The following is a 12,570-nucleotide window of genomic DNA, read 5'->3' on the forward strand; positions in this document are numbered from 1 at the left end:
TCCTTGACTGGAGACCATTACAGAGGCTGTTTGGTTTCCCCGACGTATAAATCCTGGCAATCCTCCTGGTGCTTCACAGCCTAAGCTATGTTACTCTGACTCAAAGCTTGTTGTTGAAATCTAAAATAAACTGAGGTTCACACAAACAGGTTGTCTTTATAAGTTTTATTTACCTTTGCAGAGAGATCAAACAAAAGCACAGACAGCAGTCTGCATGCGCTTTTTTTTTTTTAAAAGCAAGTGGAATATTTACAGAGAGACGGTATCTACCTCCCATGTTTACAGAATACATTCAGAAAATTGTGTATAAATGATCATTTATTCATCAATATGTGGTTTAAAGATGACAGCTAGAAAGGATAAATTACATATTACTATTACAGCTTTAAGAGAAAAGATGAACATAGACTATTAGAGAAAGAGTGGTCAGTGGTTTTCTACACCAACCCTCTTGCATATTAATTTCAGGGAATTCCTTACTGAAGGCATAAAATAGCAAGTACAATATTTGAATCAAGTACACAAATGGACTTATAAAATTGTTTGATTCATGATCTCCAGATAATTGTTATAATGTAGCTACATCTTAATTTCTCCCTGAAGGATTAATCCCCAGTCAGTTTATGAGCTTAAGCTAAGTTGCGTGACTCTTGGCAGATCAGACATGTCATACTGAAATGAACTGACTGTGCCTGTAAAACTAACCAGACCTATCAGAAACATTTGGGCATGCTATTTTGCTCTGTTTAATAAATCTCGCTCTAAAGATGCAAAACTGAACAGTTCAATTTTGGGAAGACAGCACCATCTCTGTACTCAGAGTATGATGGTCATGTACAGCTGTTGAACATCAAACTACAAAGAAATATCCAAACATGTAAAAGATTCTACTAATTCTACAACATTGCAGTAAATTAAGTGATATTTTACAGTGGAGTTTGTCCTGCAGACACTTTAGTTGATGTGTTGTGATGTGACTCTGCTCATCTGACAGCTTTCTGTCTCTGGATTGTTGGAGCGTCTTGATCTGAACCAGCTGAGGGATAAAAACAAAACAAATGAGAAGCAATAACTACTTAGTATATAGTTTGAAATCTCCCTGTACAACTCATGCACTTAACACACTGTTTACTGCAACAGTTACACCCTTCTTGCACATGTTCTTTTTCAGCTATTTATTAATAAGTGACTTTTATGTATAGATATGCCTGTATATATTGTGCTATTCTTAGTTAGTGTATTGTCTAATGTTTGTTTATAATGGAGCACTGTAACGAAAAATAATTTCCCCTAGGGATCAATAAAGTATTCTGATGATTCTGATTAAATGAGCAGAGGTGGGAAATAATGAAGTGCAACTATTTATGTATGTGCGTATTTTACTTAAGTAGTTTTTTAATTAAATCTTTTTACTTTTACTCCCTAAATTTTACAATAAATATCTGTACTTTCTACTACTATAAAACCACGTGGCATAGTCAGGGGTTAAAGTAGGCTGCAACTTAGTTGTTCTCCACGCCTCCTCCTCTCTTGCTCCTCCCACCCTTCTGTCTCTCTTTCACTCTGCCGTCTCTCCAGGACGCACCTGCTGTTCATTACCCTCGTTTGGCACCTGGACCCAGTCAGCAATCACCTCGGAGGTTGTCTCCCCGTGGTGAGGAGTGAAGTGGGAAGTGCCTCGTTTATTTGTTTGGTACTTTCGTCCTCCATAGCTGCGACTGCTTCCTTTGTTTTTTTTGGCATTATTGATAAAACGGTGTTGCCGGCTCTTTAGGTTAAGATTATTTGTAATAAAGCCATATTATGTACTGAACACCTCTGTCTGGTTCTTTTTCATTCTGTTCCGGACCCATTTGTTAACGGTCCCCACACTCACACCCCTAGACCTCCTTCGTGGGGACGTAACAATATTATACAAAACAAACTATGGCAGAATAACTCTTCAGTTCAGTGCAAGAGAACATGTACATCCACAAAAAGCAGTAAACCTCAGAGCAGCAGTTAAATCTACTGGAGCTCTCAATAGAGTTGATGATTCCCCCCCACGCTGAGCCACTCCTTTTTAGGGTTCCCCCAACCTCTGAATCCCACTTTAACCCCTGAATGTGCTCATTTTCCTGTTTAGAGGTAAACCCACTGGTTACAATGTGATCAACTGAAAATTGAGTTATTTTTAATTTTCCTTCTTTTTCTCTGCTCATGTTCTACTTAACTGACACTAGCAGAGATAGTTTATTTCAGTCTAATACTGAGACTGGAATAAAGTTTGTTTTGCTATTTACCAATATAATGTTATTATTACATTAATATAGCACATGGTTAATTTACCTTTGCATAAAAATAGGTAGTAAAAAGGTTCTTCTAGGAGTTCATTTTGCATTCTTCCTTTGAGTACATTTCAGAGCCAGTACCTTTTGACTTTCACTTTCACTTCCAAACAAGCTGAATTCGCATTTCAACTTTTACTCAAGTATGTTTTAGCACAAGAATCTCTACATCTACATAAGCAAAGAATCTCTGTGCTTTTGACACCTCTGCAAGTTAGAAAAACATTTTTCTTACCACTCAAACATGCCCAGTGTGCTCACAAGCATTATGATTCCCACAATCTTCACTATAGTGTAGATACCATCCAGTGTTTCAGCTGTAATGCAACAGGATTTTAGAGCAAAGAAAAACTGTAATTGACAGAATAACTGATTAACAGTAAATAAAAGTTTTTAAAGTGAATCAAAATCCATGAAAATCATAATTTTGAAACAAGGCTGAAAAAACCCATGTAGAAGGATCTTTAAAGTTCATTAAACTAAATTCAGTCTCACTTAAACACATTTCCTTCTCTCCACTGTGGTAAGGTATGATGCAAAGACAATTTAGCAAGAAGGGGGGAAAAAACAAACACTTTATACACTTTGATGATTGAATTAATTAAAAAAAATAAAGCTAAATAATTGCTGTGACTGACTTTTACCTTCACAGTAAGTAAGAGTTAGAGGAATCTCTGCTGATGTCTGATTACCCAGATCATTAGTGGCCACACAGTAATAAACTCCTCCATCTGTTACATTGAAGCTGTAAATCTCTCCTTCAGATACTTTCAGAGCTCCATCTCTGCTCTTCTTGAACCAGGTGAAGCTGCTGACTGGAGGTTTGGCTCTGCTGGAGCAGGTCAGGTTCACCCAGCTGCCTGCTGACACCAAACCTGATGGACTGATGGATGCTGAGGTATCTTTAGGAGCATCTGGAGAAAAGTGTGACACAGATTATCATTATTCATTATAAATAGCTGACTTTCACTGAATCATAATGAGCTGACAGGATCCAACAACAAACTCTGATTGTCCTACATGAAACACTGAGAGTCTCTTCTGTCTCTGCTGTCTTGGTGTCTTTTCCTTGGTTCACAGGATATCTGGCAGAGCAGCTGATCTTCTTTCCATCATGTGTGTCTGACAGAGTGATGTTCTGCTGGATTTTAGTTGTAAAGCTTCCATCTGTGTTTTCCTCTATTTTGTTGTGAGAGTCTTGTTGGAGATTCCAGATGAGTTGAGGAGGGGAGTGTGGACAGGGAGTGAGAGCTGAGCAGGTTATAGTGATAGACTCCTTCTCCTTCAGATCACCTGAGACTGTAATATCGGGCCTCCAAGGAGAATCTGTGGTTTCACAACACAAACATCAATACTACAGGGCAGACTGCACCTCATACCAGCTTTTAAAATCTTTAAAAAATCTGTGAAATGTTACTCTTAAATTCAGATGTTTAGAAATGTAATCAGGTACTCAGAATAATAACAGTGCACAAACTGAAATAAGAAAGTAGAAATTTCCACTCAGTGGACTCCGTATAAAAATCATTATAAGTGTAATATACAATTATCAAATCGAGTTTACTTTTCATTGATAATATTAATGAAAATTATACTATTAAAAGTAAGTTTTTAAATGAGTGTAACTATATTGTATAATTATCTTATAAAATAAACTTGAAAATTCTTTACCTCTGACTGTTATTTGAAGTGGATCACATTCTGCTGTTGCCTTGAATGGTTGTCTCTCTACTCTGAAGAAGTATGTGTCTGTGTATTGGGTGGTTAAATTAGAAAACAGAGTGGTGCAGTCTCTCTGACTCAGGTTCCCAGTAATACTCATTGGATAGATGCTAACTGCTCCACTACTGTTGAAGATCACATTGTTTGGATTATTGACAAATCTATCATTTTTAATCCACACTCCAAAGATTTTTCTTGTGCTGATAAATTTCTGTTCTTCTTTGGGTCTGAAGTTACATGGGATTTGCAAACAAGATCCACTCAGTGCTTCCAGCATCTTTGGTGCATTTATGAAGAGGCCTGCTCCATCAGGACAATCAGCCAAAGCACCTGTAAATACAACTGAATAATTATTACATTAACACCTTCATTATTCTTCTTTAAACATTATTAAATGTTCATCAAAGTACACTACACTTATACATCCTAGTAAGTCACTGAGATTTTCAAATGTAAAGTTTTAACAGATATTCCTGAGGTGACAGGCATTTATCCTCCACCATTTAAAACTTTGGATTCATTGTAAAAACTCAAAGACAAACATTAAAGACAGTGATCATACAGTGGGGCAAAAAAGTATTTAGTCAGCCACCGATTGTGCAAGTTCCCCCACTTAAAATGATGACAGAGGTCAGTAATTTGCACCAGAGGTACACTTCAACTGTGAGAGACAGAATGTGAAAAAAAAATCCATGAATTCACATGGTAGGATTTGTAAAGAATTTATTCGTAAATCAGGGTGGAAAATAAGTATTTGGTCAATAACAAAAATGCAACTCAATACTTTGTAACATAACCTTTGTTGGCAATAACAGAGGTCAAACGTTTACTATAGGTCTTTACCAGGTTTGCACACACAGTAGCTGGTATTTTGGCCCATTCCTCCATGCAGATCTTCTCAAGAGCAGTGATGTTTTGGGGCTGTCGCCGAGCAACACAGACTTTCAACTCCCGCCACAGATTTTCTATGGGGTTGAGGTCTGGAGACTGGCTAGGCCACTCCAGGACTTTCAAATGCTTCTTACGGAGCCACTCCTTTGTTGCCCGGGCGGTGTGTTTTGGATCATTGTCATGTTGGAAGACCCAGCCTCGTTTCATCTTCAAAGTTCTCACTGATGGAAGGAGGTTTTGGCTCAAAATCTCACGATACTTGGCCCCATTCATTCTGTCCTTAACACGGATCAGTCGTCCTGTCCCCTTGGCAGAAAAACAGCCCCATAGCATGATGTTTCCACCCCCATGCTTCACAGTAGGTATGGTGTTCTTGGGATGCAACTCAGTATTCTTCTTCCTCCAAACACGACGAGTTGAGTTTATACCAAAAAGTTCTACTTTGGTTTCATCTGACCACATGACATTCTCCCAATCCTCTGCTGAATCATCCATGTGCTCTCTGGCAAACTTCAGACGGGCCTGGACATGCACTGGCTTCAGCAGCGGAACACGTCTGGCACTGCGGGATTTGATTCCCTGCCGTTGTAGTGTGTTACTGATGGTGACCTTTGTTACTTTGGTCCCAGCTCTCTGCAGGTCATTCACCAGGTCCCCCCGTGTGGTTCTGGGATCTTTGTTCACCGTTCTCATGATCATTTTGACCCCACGGGATGAGATCTTGCGTGGAGCCCCAGATCGAGGGAGATTATCAGTGGTCTTGTATGTCTTCCATTTTCTGATGATTGCTCCCACAGTTGATTTTTTCACACCAAGCTGCTTGCCTATTGTAGATTCACTCTTCCCAGTCTGGTGCAGGTCTACAATTCTTTTCCTGGTGTCCTTCGAAAGCTCTTTGGTCTTGGCCATGGCGAAGTTTGGAGTCTGACTGGTTGAGGCTGTGGACAGGTGTCTTTTATACAGATGATGAGGTCAAACAGGTGCCATTCATACAGGTAACGAGTGGGGGACAGAAAAGCTTCTTACAGAAGACGTTACAGGTCTGTGAGAGCCAGGGATTTTCCTTGTTTGAGGTGACCAAATACTTATTTTCCACCCTGATTTACGAATAAATTCTTTACAAATCCTACCATGTGAATTCATGGATTTTTTTTTCACATTCTGTCTCTCACAGTTGAAGTGTACCTCTGGTGCAAATTACTGACCTCTGTCATCATTTTAAGTGGGGGAACTTGCACAATCGGTGGCTGACTAAATACTTTTTTGCCCCACTGTATATAAAATAGCTCACCTGAAAGAAAGAGGACAATCAGTAACATGCCAACTGTCATCATGTTCAGATTGAAGTTCAGTGGAGCTGTGTGCGTTGAAAAACAATAACAAAACACAGAAAACTGAATTCATACAGATAACAAAACACCAATAAATACCCACTAAACATGTTGATGCTGAATAGCCATCAGCTGACCCTCTTTTGTTTCTTGTCTTGGTTGAAAAACAGTTTCAAAATCAAACTTTTGCGACACCAAAATAGCACAGCAGTAAGTTTAATGTCTGCTGAACATGTTTTTGTAACTTTGCTTGGATGTTACTGAAAGTAAATCTTTATGCTGAGAGACAGGTGGTGTTTGTGACAGTGGCTGCATTAAGGTGCATGAAACTGAATAAAAAAAGTTTTCTACATACATGTAAAGTTCACCATTAAACAAAAGGCCCAATTAATAAGGCCGAGAATCTGCATGTAGATAATCAATAATGATTTTAAAGTGTTTATCTTTAGACAAACAACCATTTAGTAACCAAATCAGTTGTGAATCAAATGCATTTAAAAAAAAGACATGTGTTTCCCTGCTTTCAATATATACTGCAGTCATAAATGTCTCTCTTATTTCCTCTGAAATAATACAACTGTTTTAAACATGATTTCTGGCTAACGATACTGTGTATCTGTATTAGATGAATTACAAATTTAAAATTTAATTTAAGAAGTAAAAAAACTAACACAAAAGGATCTCTTACCTAAGGAGTTCAAGTGAAGTCTTGTAACTGTAGAATAAAATGAAGCAGAATTACAATAAAACATGAACTAGTTGCTGCCAATGTCAAAATAAGAACTAATGACAAACCCAAAGACTAAAACAATGTAAAAAGTTTCTTGTCCTTCCTGATTATGTTCAGCAAAAGAGGAAGTCACTGTAGCAGTCTTTTTTTTGCCACTCACTTGTCAGTTTAACCTTTTAACAGAGTGAAGAAATTTCAGCACAACTACACAAAAAGTAACAGACAGCGTACATGCTGTTTAGAAAAGTTCAGTTTTCTAGCATGCAAAGTGAAATATGTTCTTATAAATTAAGAACATAAGAACAAGAAATTTAGTGGCCCTGTGATAGAGTGAGACAGAGGCTGTGAATCTATCTCCCCCTATTCTATCAGTGATAGACTACACCACCCAGCTGGCTGCATTCAACAATTAAACTTGCAGTGCTAGAGCTGAAGAGACGGACTTCATCTTTGTGTGTACATCAGCTTCAGTACAACCCAGTATCACGGCACTGTGGTGTTATGTGGTTGGTTTGAACTACCATTATACAGTGTTGGGAGTAACAGAATACATGTACTCTAATTGAGGCACAGGCATTAGAGCCTGTGCCTCAATCTCAAAAAAATATTTAATATGAAAGTAATAGGCAGAGTGGTACAGGCATAGCCCTAAAAATTATGGGCAGTGTAGTCGAGTTGTAAGTAAGCTATTAAGACTCGACTGTACACTGTGTTCAAGTTTTCCTCCGAAACAATAAGTTCCATTGGAGCAGCATTTCAACGCCTCTCTCTGTCTCTCGCTAGCAAAGCTGACCCAGACAACAAAGTGAAGCTAGTTTTCGATTACAAGCCCAACATGGAACCCGATGTATTAGCCAGAGGTCCCTTTACTACGGTTTGGAGCCGTGGACCTGTTTTATATACGCGCAGAATAGTTTTCTATACGAAATCGCTGCAAAAAGTGCAGCCTTACCTAATGTCCACCCTACTGTTACTCATTTTATATTATGATTTAAAAATCTACTTGCTATTGGTATGGCGGTATAGAGTATCCTTCAGTAATAGTAACACATCACACAGCAATTTGATATTTATGTAGTTGTAAAAAGCTTGACAATATATTAAGTATTGTTGTCAAAATTAATGCATTAACGCAAATTAGCCCGCCATCACGATCAACCCAATTAATTTTTTTAATGCAATTAATGCATCTGGAGTGCAGAGTGACACAAAATCCCTGAAATGTTTCCATCAATGCATTTCGGCAGTTTGTCCAAGTAGAGTTATCTTTGTACATGCACAAACGGGCAGTTGATCTGGTAGTGATAGGCAGCTGAACCAATCAACTCAATGTGTATTTATCATATGGAAGATGATAAATGCACATTGGCCCTCTCGATGGGAAAATTGAGTATTAAAAAAAACAAAACAAAAAAAACAAGATAGACCAGTCGGCCAACAACGACACATTGTGCAAGAAGGAATTTTGTTTTCACCGAAACACTTCCAGCTTAAAATATCACATTGACGTGAAGCATACGTTAGCCGGGGATGCTGCTAGGACTTTGGCTAACACGTCACCCAGCTTGCGACAAATCACTCAAGGAGCATCAGGAACTCAGTAAGTCTACTGATATAAATATAAATATTGACTGACCCAATTGCCAAGTCGATTGCAACAAACTGCAGACCTATTAATATCATTGAGAACATGCTCTTTAACTAGCTTTGGTTCCTTGTTTCAAGGCCTTGAAGGGCCTCCCCAATAGTGACAGAGAGAGAGAGAGTAAATAAATGTTTAGAGTTTTTTGTTAACATGAATGTTAAGAGTGCTGATTCGTGGGTAGCTACTGGTACGCAAGCCAGCGCCTGATCACCCCCGTCTGGGTCACTTGGGCGAGGGTGTATGATGTTGCGAGACCCGAAACACCTGACGACCCCAGGATACTGAAGATGTGTTAAAAGAAAGATGTGTTCGCCTTGGGTGAACCAGCTTGCCACACTCTCTCTAGCATCAAAATCTTCCAGACTTGGCCCCTCCACACTGATTCTTATCAGGTCATCCACTGTCTCTGAATGAAGGGATGCTCTTGTGTCTGATTTAATTCTCTTCTGTGCAGAGAACCCTCTTTCACATACTGCAGCTGAGACAGGTAGGACCAGCATAATGTGTACAAGATGCAGGATGTTCTGAGAGACAAATACTTTCAAGAGATTTGTTGAACCAATTTGTGTTAGATAGCAAAACTCACACAATCTTAGGAAAGAACATCAACCAAAACTGACCTTGTACTCTGAGCAGTACGGCTCTCTGGTCAACATGAGATCCCAAAGGCTGAGGTAGGTCTTGTGGGATTATGATATTATTTTATGCCATGTTAGACCCCCAATTAAAGATTGTGAATTATTATGTAGTTTTAGTTTGCATTATGCTCCTGAATTAGAAGAAGGTGATAATTATTATATTTGGTAAACTGATTTGCATTACATTAGACTGTTGATTTATTGTGAATGAATGATATTGTTTTATGATGCATTATACTGCTGAGTTATAAGAAATACTGTTCACAGAAAGTCATCGCCTTATTTGTCTGATTAGAAGAGAACAGAGCATACTGCCCCATTTCATCAGGAGCAGATAAACAGGGAGCCAAGGTCGTAGCTTAGGCGCTGTGTGAGAAAGAATGTGAATGTTTAGGCTTTTATGACTAGGTGGGGGCCACTAGAGGCTATAAGAGTTTGATCAAGGCTCCACCATTTTGAGATCTGATGCTGTCTGCTGTATGGTGTCCATCTCCCACGCGTGTGTTCATTAAATCATCGTTTGACTTGACCCGGCCGGACCAGTGTGGTTATTTGGGTTTTCCTCCTGTATCCATCCCCAATATTTGAATCCGTAACAGTTTTGGGGGCTCGTCCTGTGGTATTGGGATGGAAGTTTTGGAGGCTTGGACGGTCCGAGGTGGTCAGACGGGCAGACATTATCCGGCAATCGAACTGAGTGGACAGGCGCCTTTATAAAAGAGGTAGGCACAGGCCTGTTGATTTTATCCGAAGTGTGCTGAATTGGACGATAAAATTAAATGTCTATTCAGTAAAAGTTGCCGGTGAGTGTCTGTTTTGATTTTGATGAAAAATCTCATGAGTTTTGAAACTTGAAATAAGCTTATAAGTAAAAATACTGAGTTAGAGTCTCAGGTAAAGGTAAAAATACTGAGTTAGAGTCTCAGGTAAAGGTAAAAATACTGAGTTAGAGTCTCAGGTAAAGGTAAAAATACTGAGTTAGAGTCTCAGGTAAAGGTAAGAATACTGAGTTAGAGTCTCAGGTAAAGGTAATAATACTGAGTTAGAGTCTCAGGTAGTTTGATAGGGAATTGGTCAGTTTGTGAGTTAGAGTCTCCATTGGTCTAAAGATTGCATCTGTGTTGGTCATGTTGCGCGTTAGAGTCTCCATTGTCCATAACGTTGCATCTGCCTCAGTCATACTCTTGTCTTTGGGTGTTGTCTGTTGTTTAAAAGTATTATAAATTTTGTTAGAACGGTGGTTGGAGTCCACTAGGAGGCGCAGTGCTCAGAGGTAACGCTTGCCAAGGCCAGGGACGCCTAGGCCTTGTCCTCTTTGAGGGATAGTCAGTTGGTCACTGTGGAGCTTGGGGCACTCCAGAATAACTAGGAGTTAGAGTCTCCTTACCGTTTGGAACGGTATCTGCGCTTTTTTGGGCACTGTAAATTGACTTAGGGATTTTAGAGATGAGGCCAGATACAGTTAAAGTCTGATACTGGTTAATTGATTACAAAAAAGTTGGACTTTCTTCGGTTGGACCCGTTATCTTAAATTTGTCAAAATTGTGTAGGCGCTAAAACTTTCAGGCCTGAGAGTGATTGTAAATATAAGACGTCTTTGTAATATAATAGAAAGTTGAGTGTGAAACGAGGCTGTGTGTGACGACAGTGCGCTGCGAGCTATTTTTTAGATAGTGTGTGAACATGCAAATGAGGTGGCTGCTGTGAAGCCCACAGAGGACTTCCTGTTTAGCGTGTTATTGAGTTTTATATACGTATGATTTGCAAACAATGATACATGCCTGTAATTAAAACGCTGATTTTGCTGATTATAATATTACAAATAAAGTTTTGAATGACTACGGTGAATGTTTAATGTTTGGCTGAGTTTTGATATGGGAGAGACGGCTTCGCAGCTGTTGGGGGTAAGTGACCGGAAACTTGCATGCCCATAAAAGGCAACTGCCTGACTGTGTGAACTATGCACCAAGAGAGAGAGTAAAATCTAGGCAGATGAACCAAATGGATGTTTTAAGAAAAATAGTAAATGAATGTTTTAGTCTCTTAATACAGGTGGATTTCTCTCAACCTGGAAACCTGAGTACAGCAGCAAAAGGATAGATTAACAAAATTGGGACGACAGACAGGCCAAGCTCTGGCTCAAAATTTTACAGCTTGACCTCTCATTTTGTCCCCACCCGAGAAAGAGGCTTAAAGGACATCTTCTCCTCCAGTTATCGGTTACCATCACTGGAAATTTTCAGGCAAGTTTTTCACTGAATTGTTTTTGGCACCATGTGTCCCTGAATCTCACAAGCAAGCTCTAATTCCTGGTTGAAGACATGGAATGCTGTTATTTAAGGTGGGAAATCAAAATTTGGGAAACAAAATAAAAACACACACAATTAGAGAAATGCCTTGTTTGAGAAAAAAGTTAAAATAACCCACCCACAAACGCACATACACGCAACGAAGAAACAGCTTACACTCATGAACACGTGAAGATTTCCAGCAAGGTTAAAGCAGCGAAACTTAACATACACCTGATGTTAAATGATAAAGTCTATCCACTACTAACAATTAAACTCTCTGGGTTGCAGGACAACAACTTAACTTCAAAAAAATAGACACTGGTATCACAAACCAGTGATGAAACAACAAATTTAGTGGTTAAAAGAGTCGAATTGTGACATGTTTTTTTCTGATTGATTAATATAAGTGATTACTGAATGAAATAAAATTCCTTTTTTGAATTATTAAACATGATCTTGAGAATTTTAACGTGTACCTGTGTTGTCCTGTCAACTTGGTGGGTTAGGAGTTGATTATATAGTGAGAAAAAACAAAAAAAGGGGGGGGGAGAAGGCTGACACAGGGCCTGGCCCCTCTATGAATAACACAGCCAAAACAACATCATTTTCCTGTTCGTCTGTTTTTGTTTTGTTTTTGTTTTTTCTCTTTATGCTTAATTACAGGCTGCTTTGTCGGCCCGGAAAGCCGAGGCTGACCTGGACTCCTGCTCTCCCCTCTATCATCTTTGCTCTCCCTTCTACCATCTTTGATGTGACCCTGACCAAATGCTACAGCAGCTGGACCCACAACAACAGCCTGAGAATGTCAACAGTGCTGCAGGAAAGCGATCTCATGAAGCGGAGACGGAGAACGTTAAATCCAAGGCCCGTTTCACTACACGGGGGAGATTTCCAGACGGCTTCAGCTGACAGAGCTGTGACGAGACGCCTATTAAGCCCGGATGAAAAGTGAGGCCAAGCAAAAGAATGCTGACCTTAACAACTCTGCATTAAAA

At 39.3% G+C, this 12,570-nt stretch overlaps 1 protein-coding gene across 2 annotated transcripts; it reads right to left on the reverse strand.

Annotated features, from left to right (window-relative positions):
* Nucleotides 1-954: 954 nt before the first annotated feature.
* On the reverse strand, nt 955-7,023 carry LOC148101401 (myelin-associated glycoprotein-like). 2 transcript variants are annotated; one of them, XM_087846048.1, is made up of 7 exons: nt 6,960-7,023; nt 6,232-6,297; nt 3,999-4,379; nt 3,348-3,653; nt 2,972-3,241; nt 2,563-2,644; nt 955-1,036 (listed from the first exon to the last, which is right to left on the reverse strand). In XM_087846048.1, the coding sequence occupies exons 1-7, from the start codon at nt 7,021-7,023 to the stop codon at nt 955-957; spliced, it is 1,251 nt and encodes a 416-aa protein (XP_087702174.1). The 2 variants fall into 2 exon arrangements, with proteins under 2 accessions (XP_087702174.1, XP_087702175.1); XM_087846049.1 differs by lacking the exon at nt 6,960-7,023 and having other exon boundaries at nt 2,966-3,241; nt 6,232-6,274.
* Between the last annotated feature and the right edge of the window lie 5,547 nt (nt 7,024-12,570).

This window comes from Neolamprologus brichardi, chromosome 9, assembly GCF_056152115.1.
Source record: "Neolamprologus brichardi isolate AB-2024 chromosome 9, ASM5615211v1, whole genome shotgun sequence".
Classification (NCBI taxonomy): domain Eukaryota; kingdom Metazoa; phylum Chordata; class Actinopteri; order Cichliformes; family Cichlidae; genus Neolamprologus; species Neolamprologus brichardi.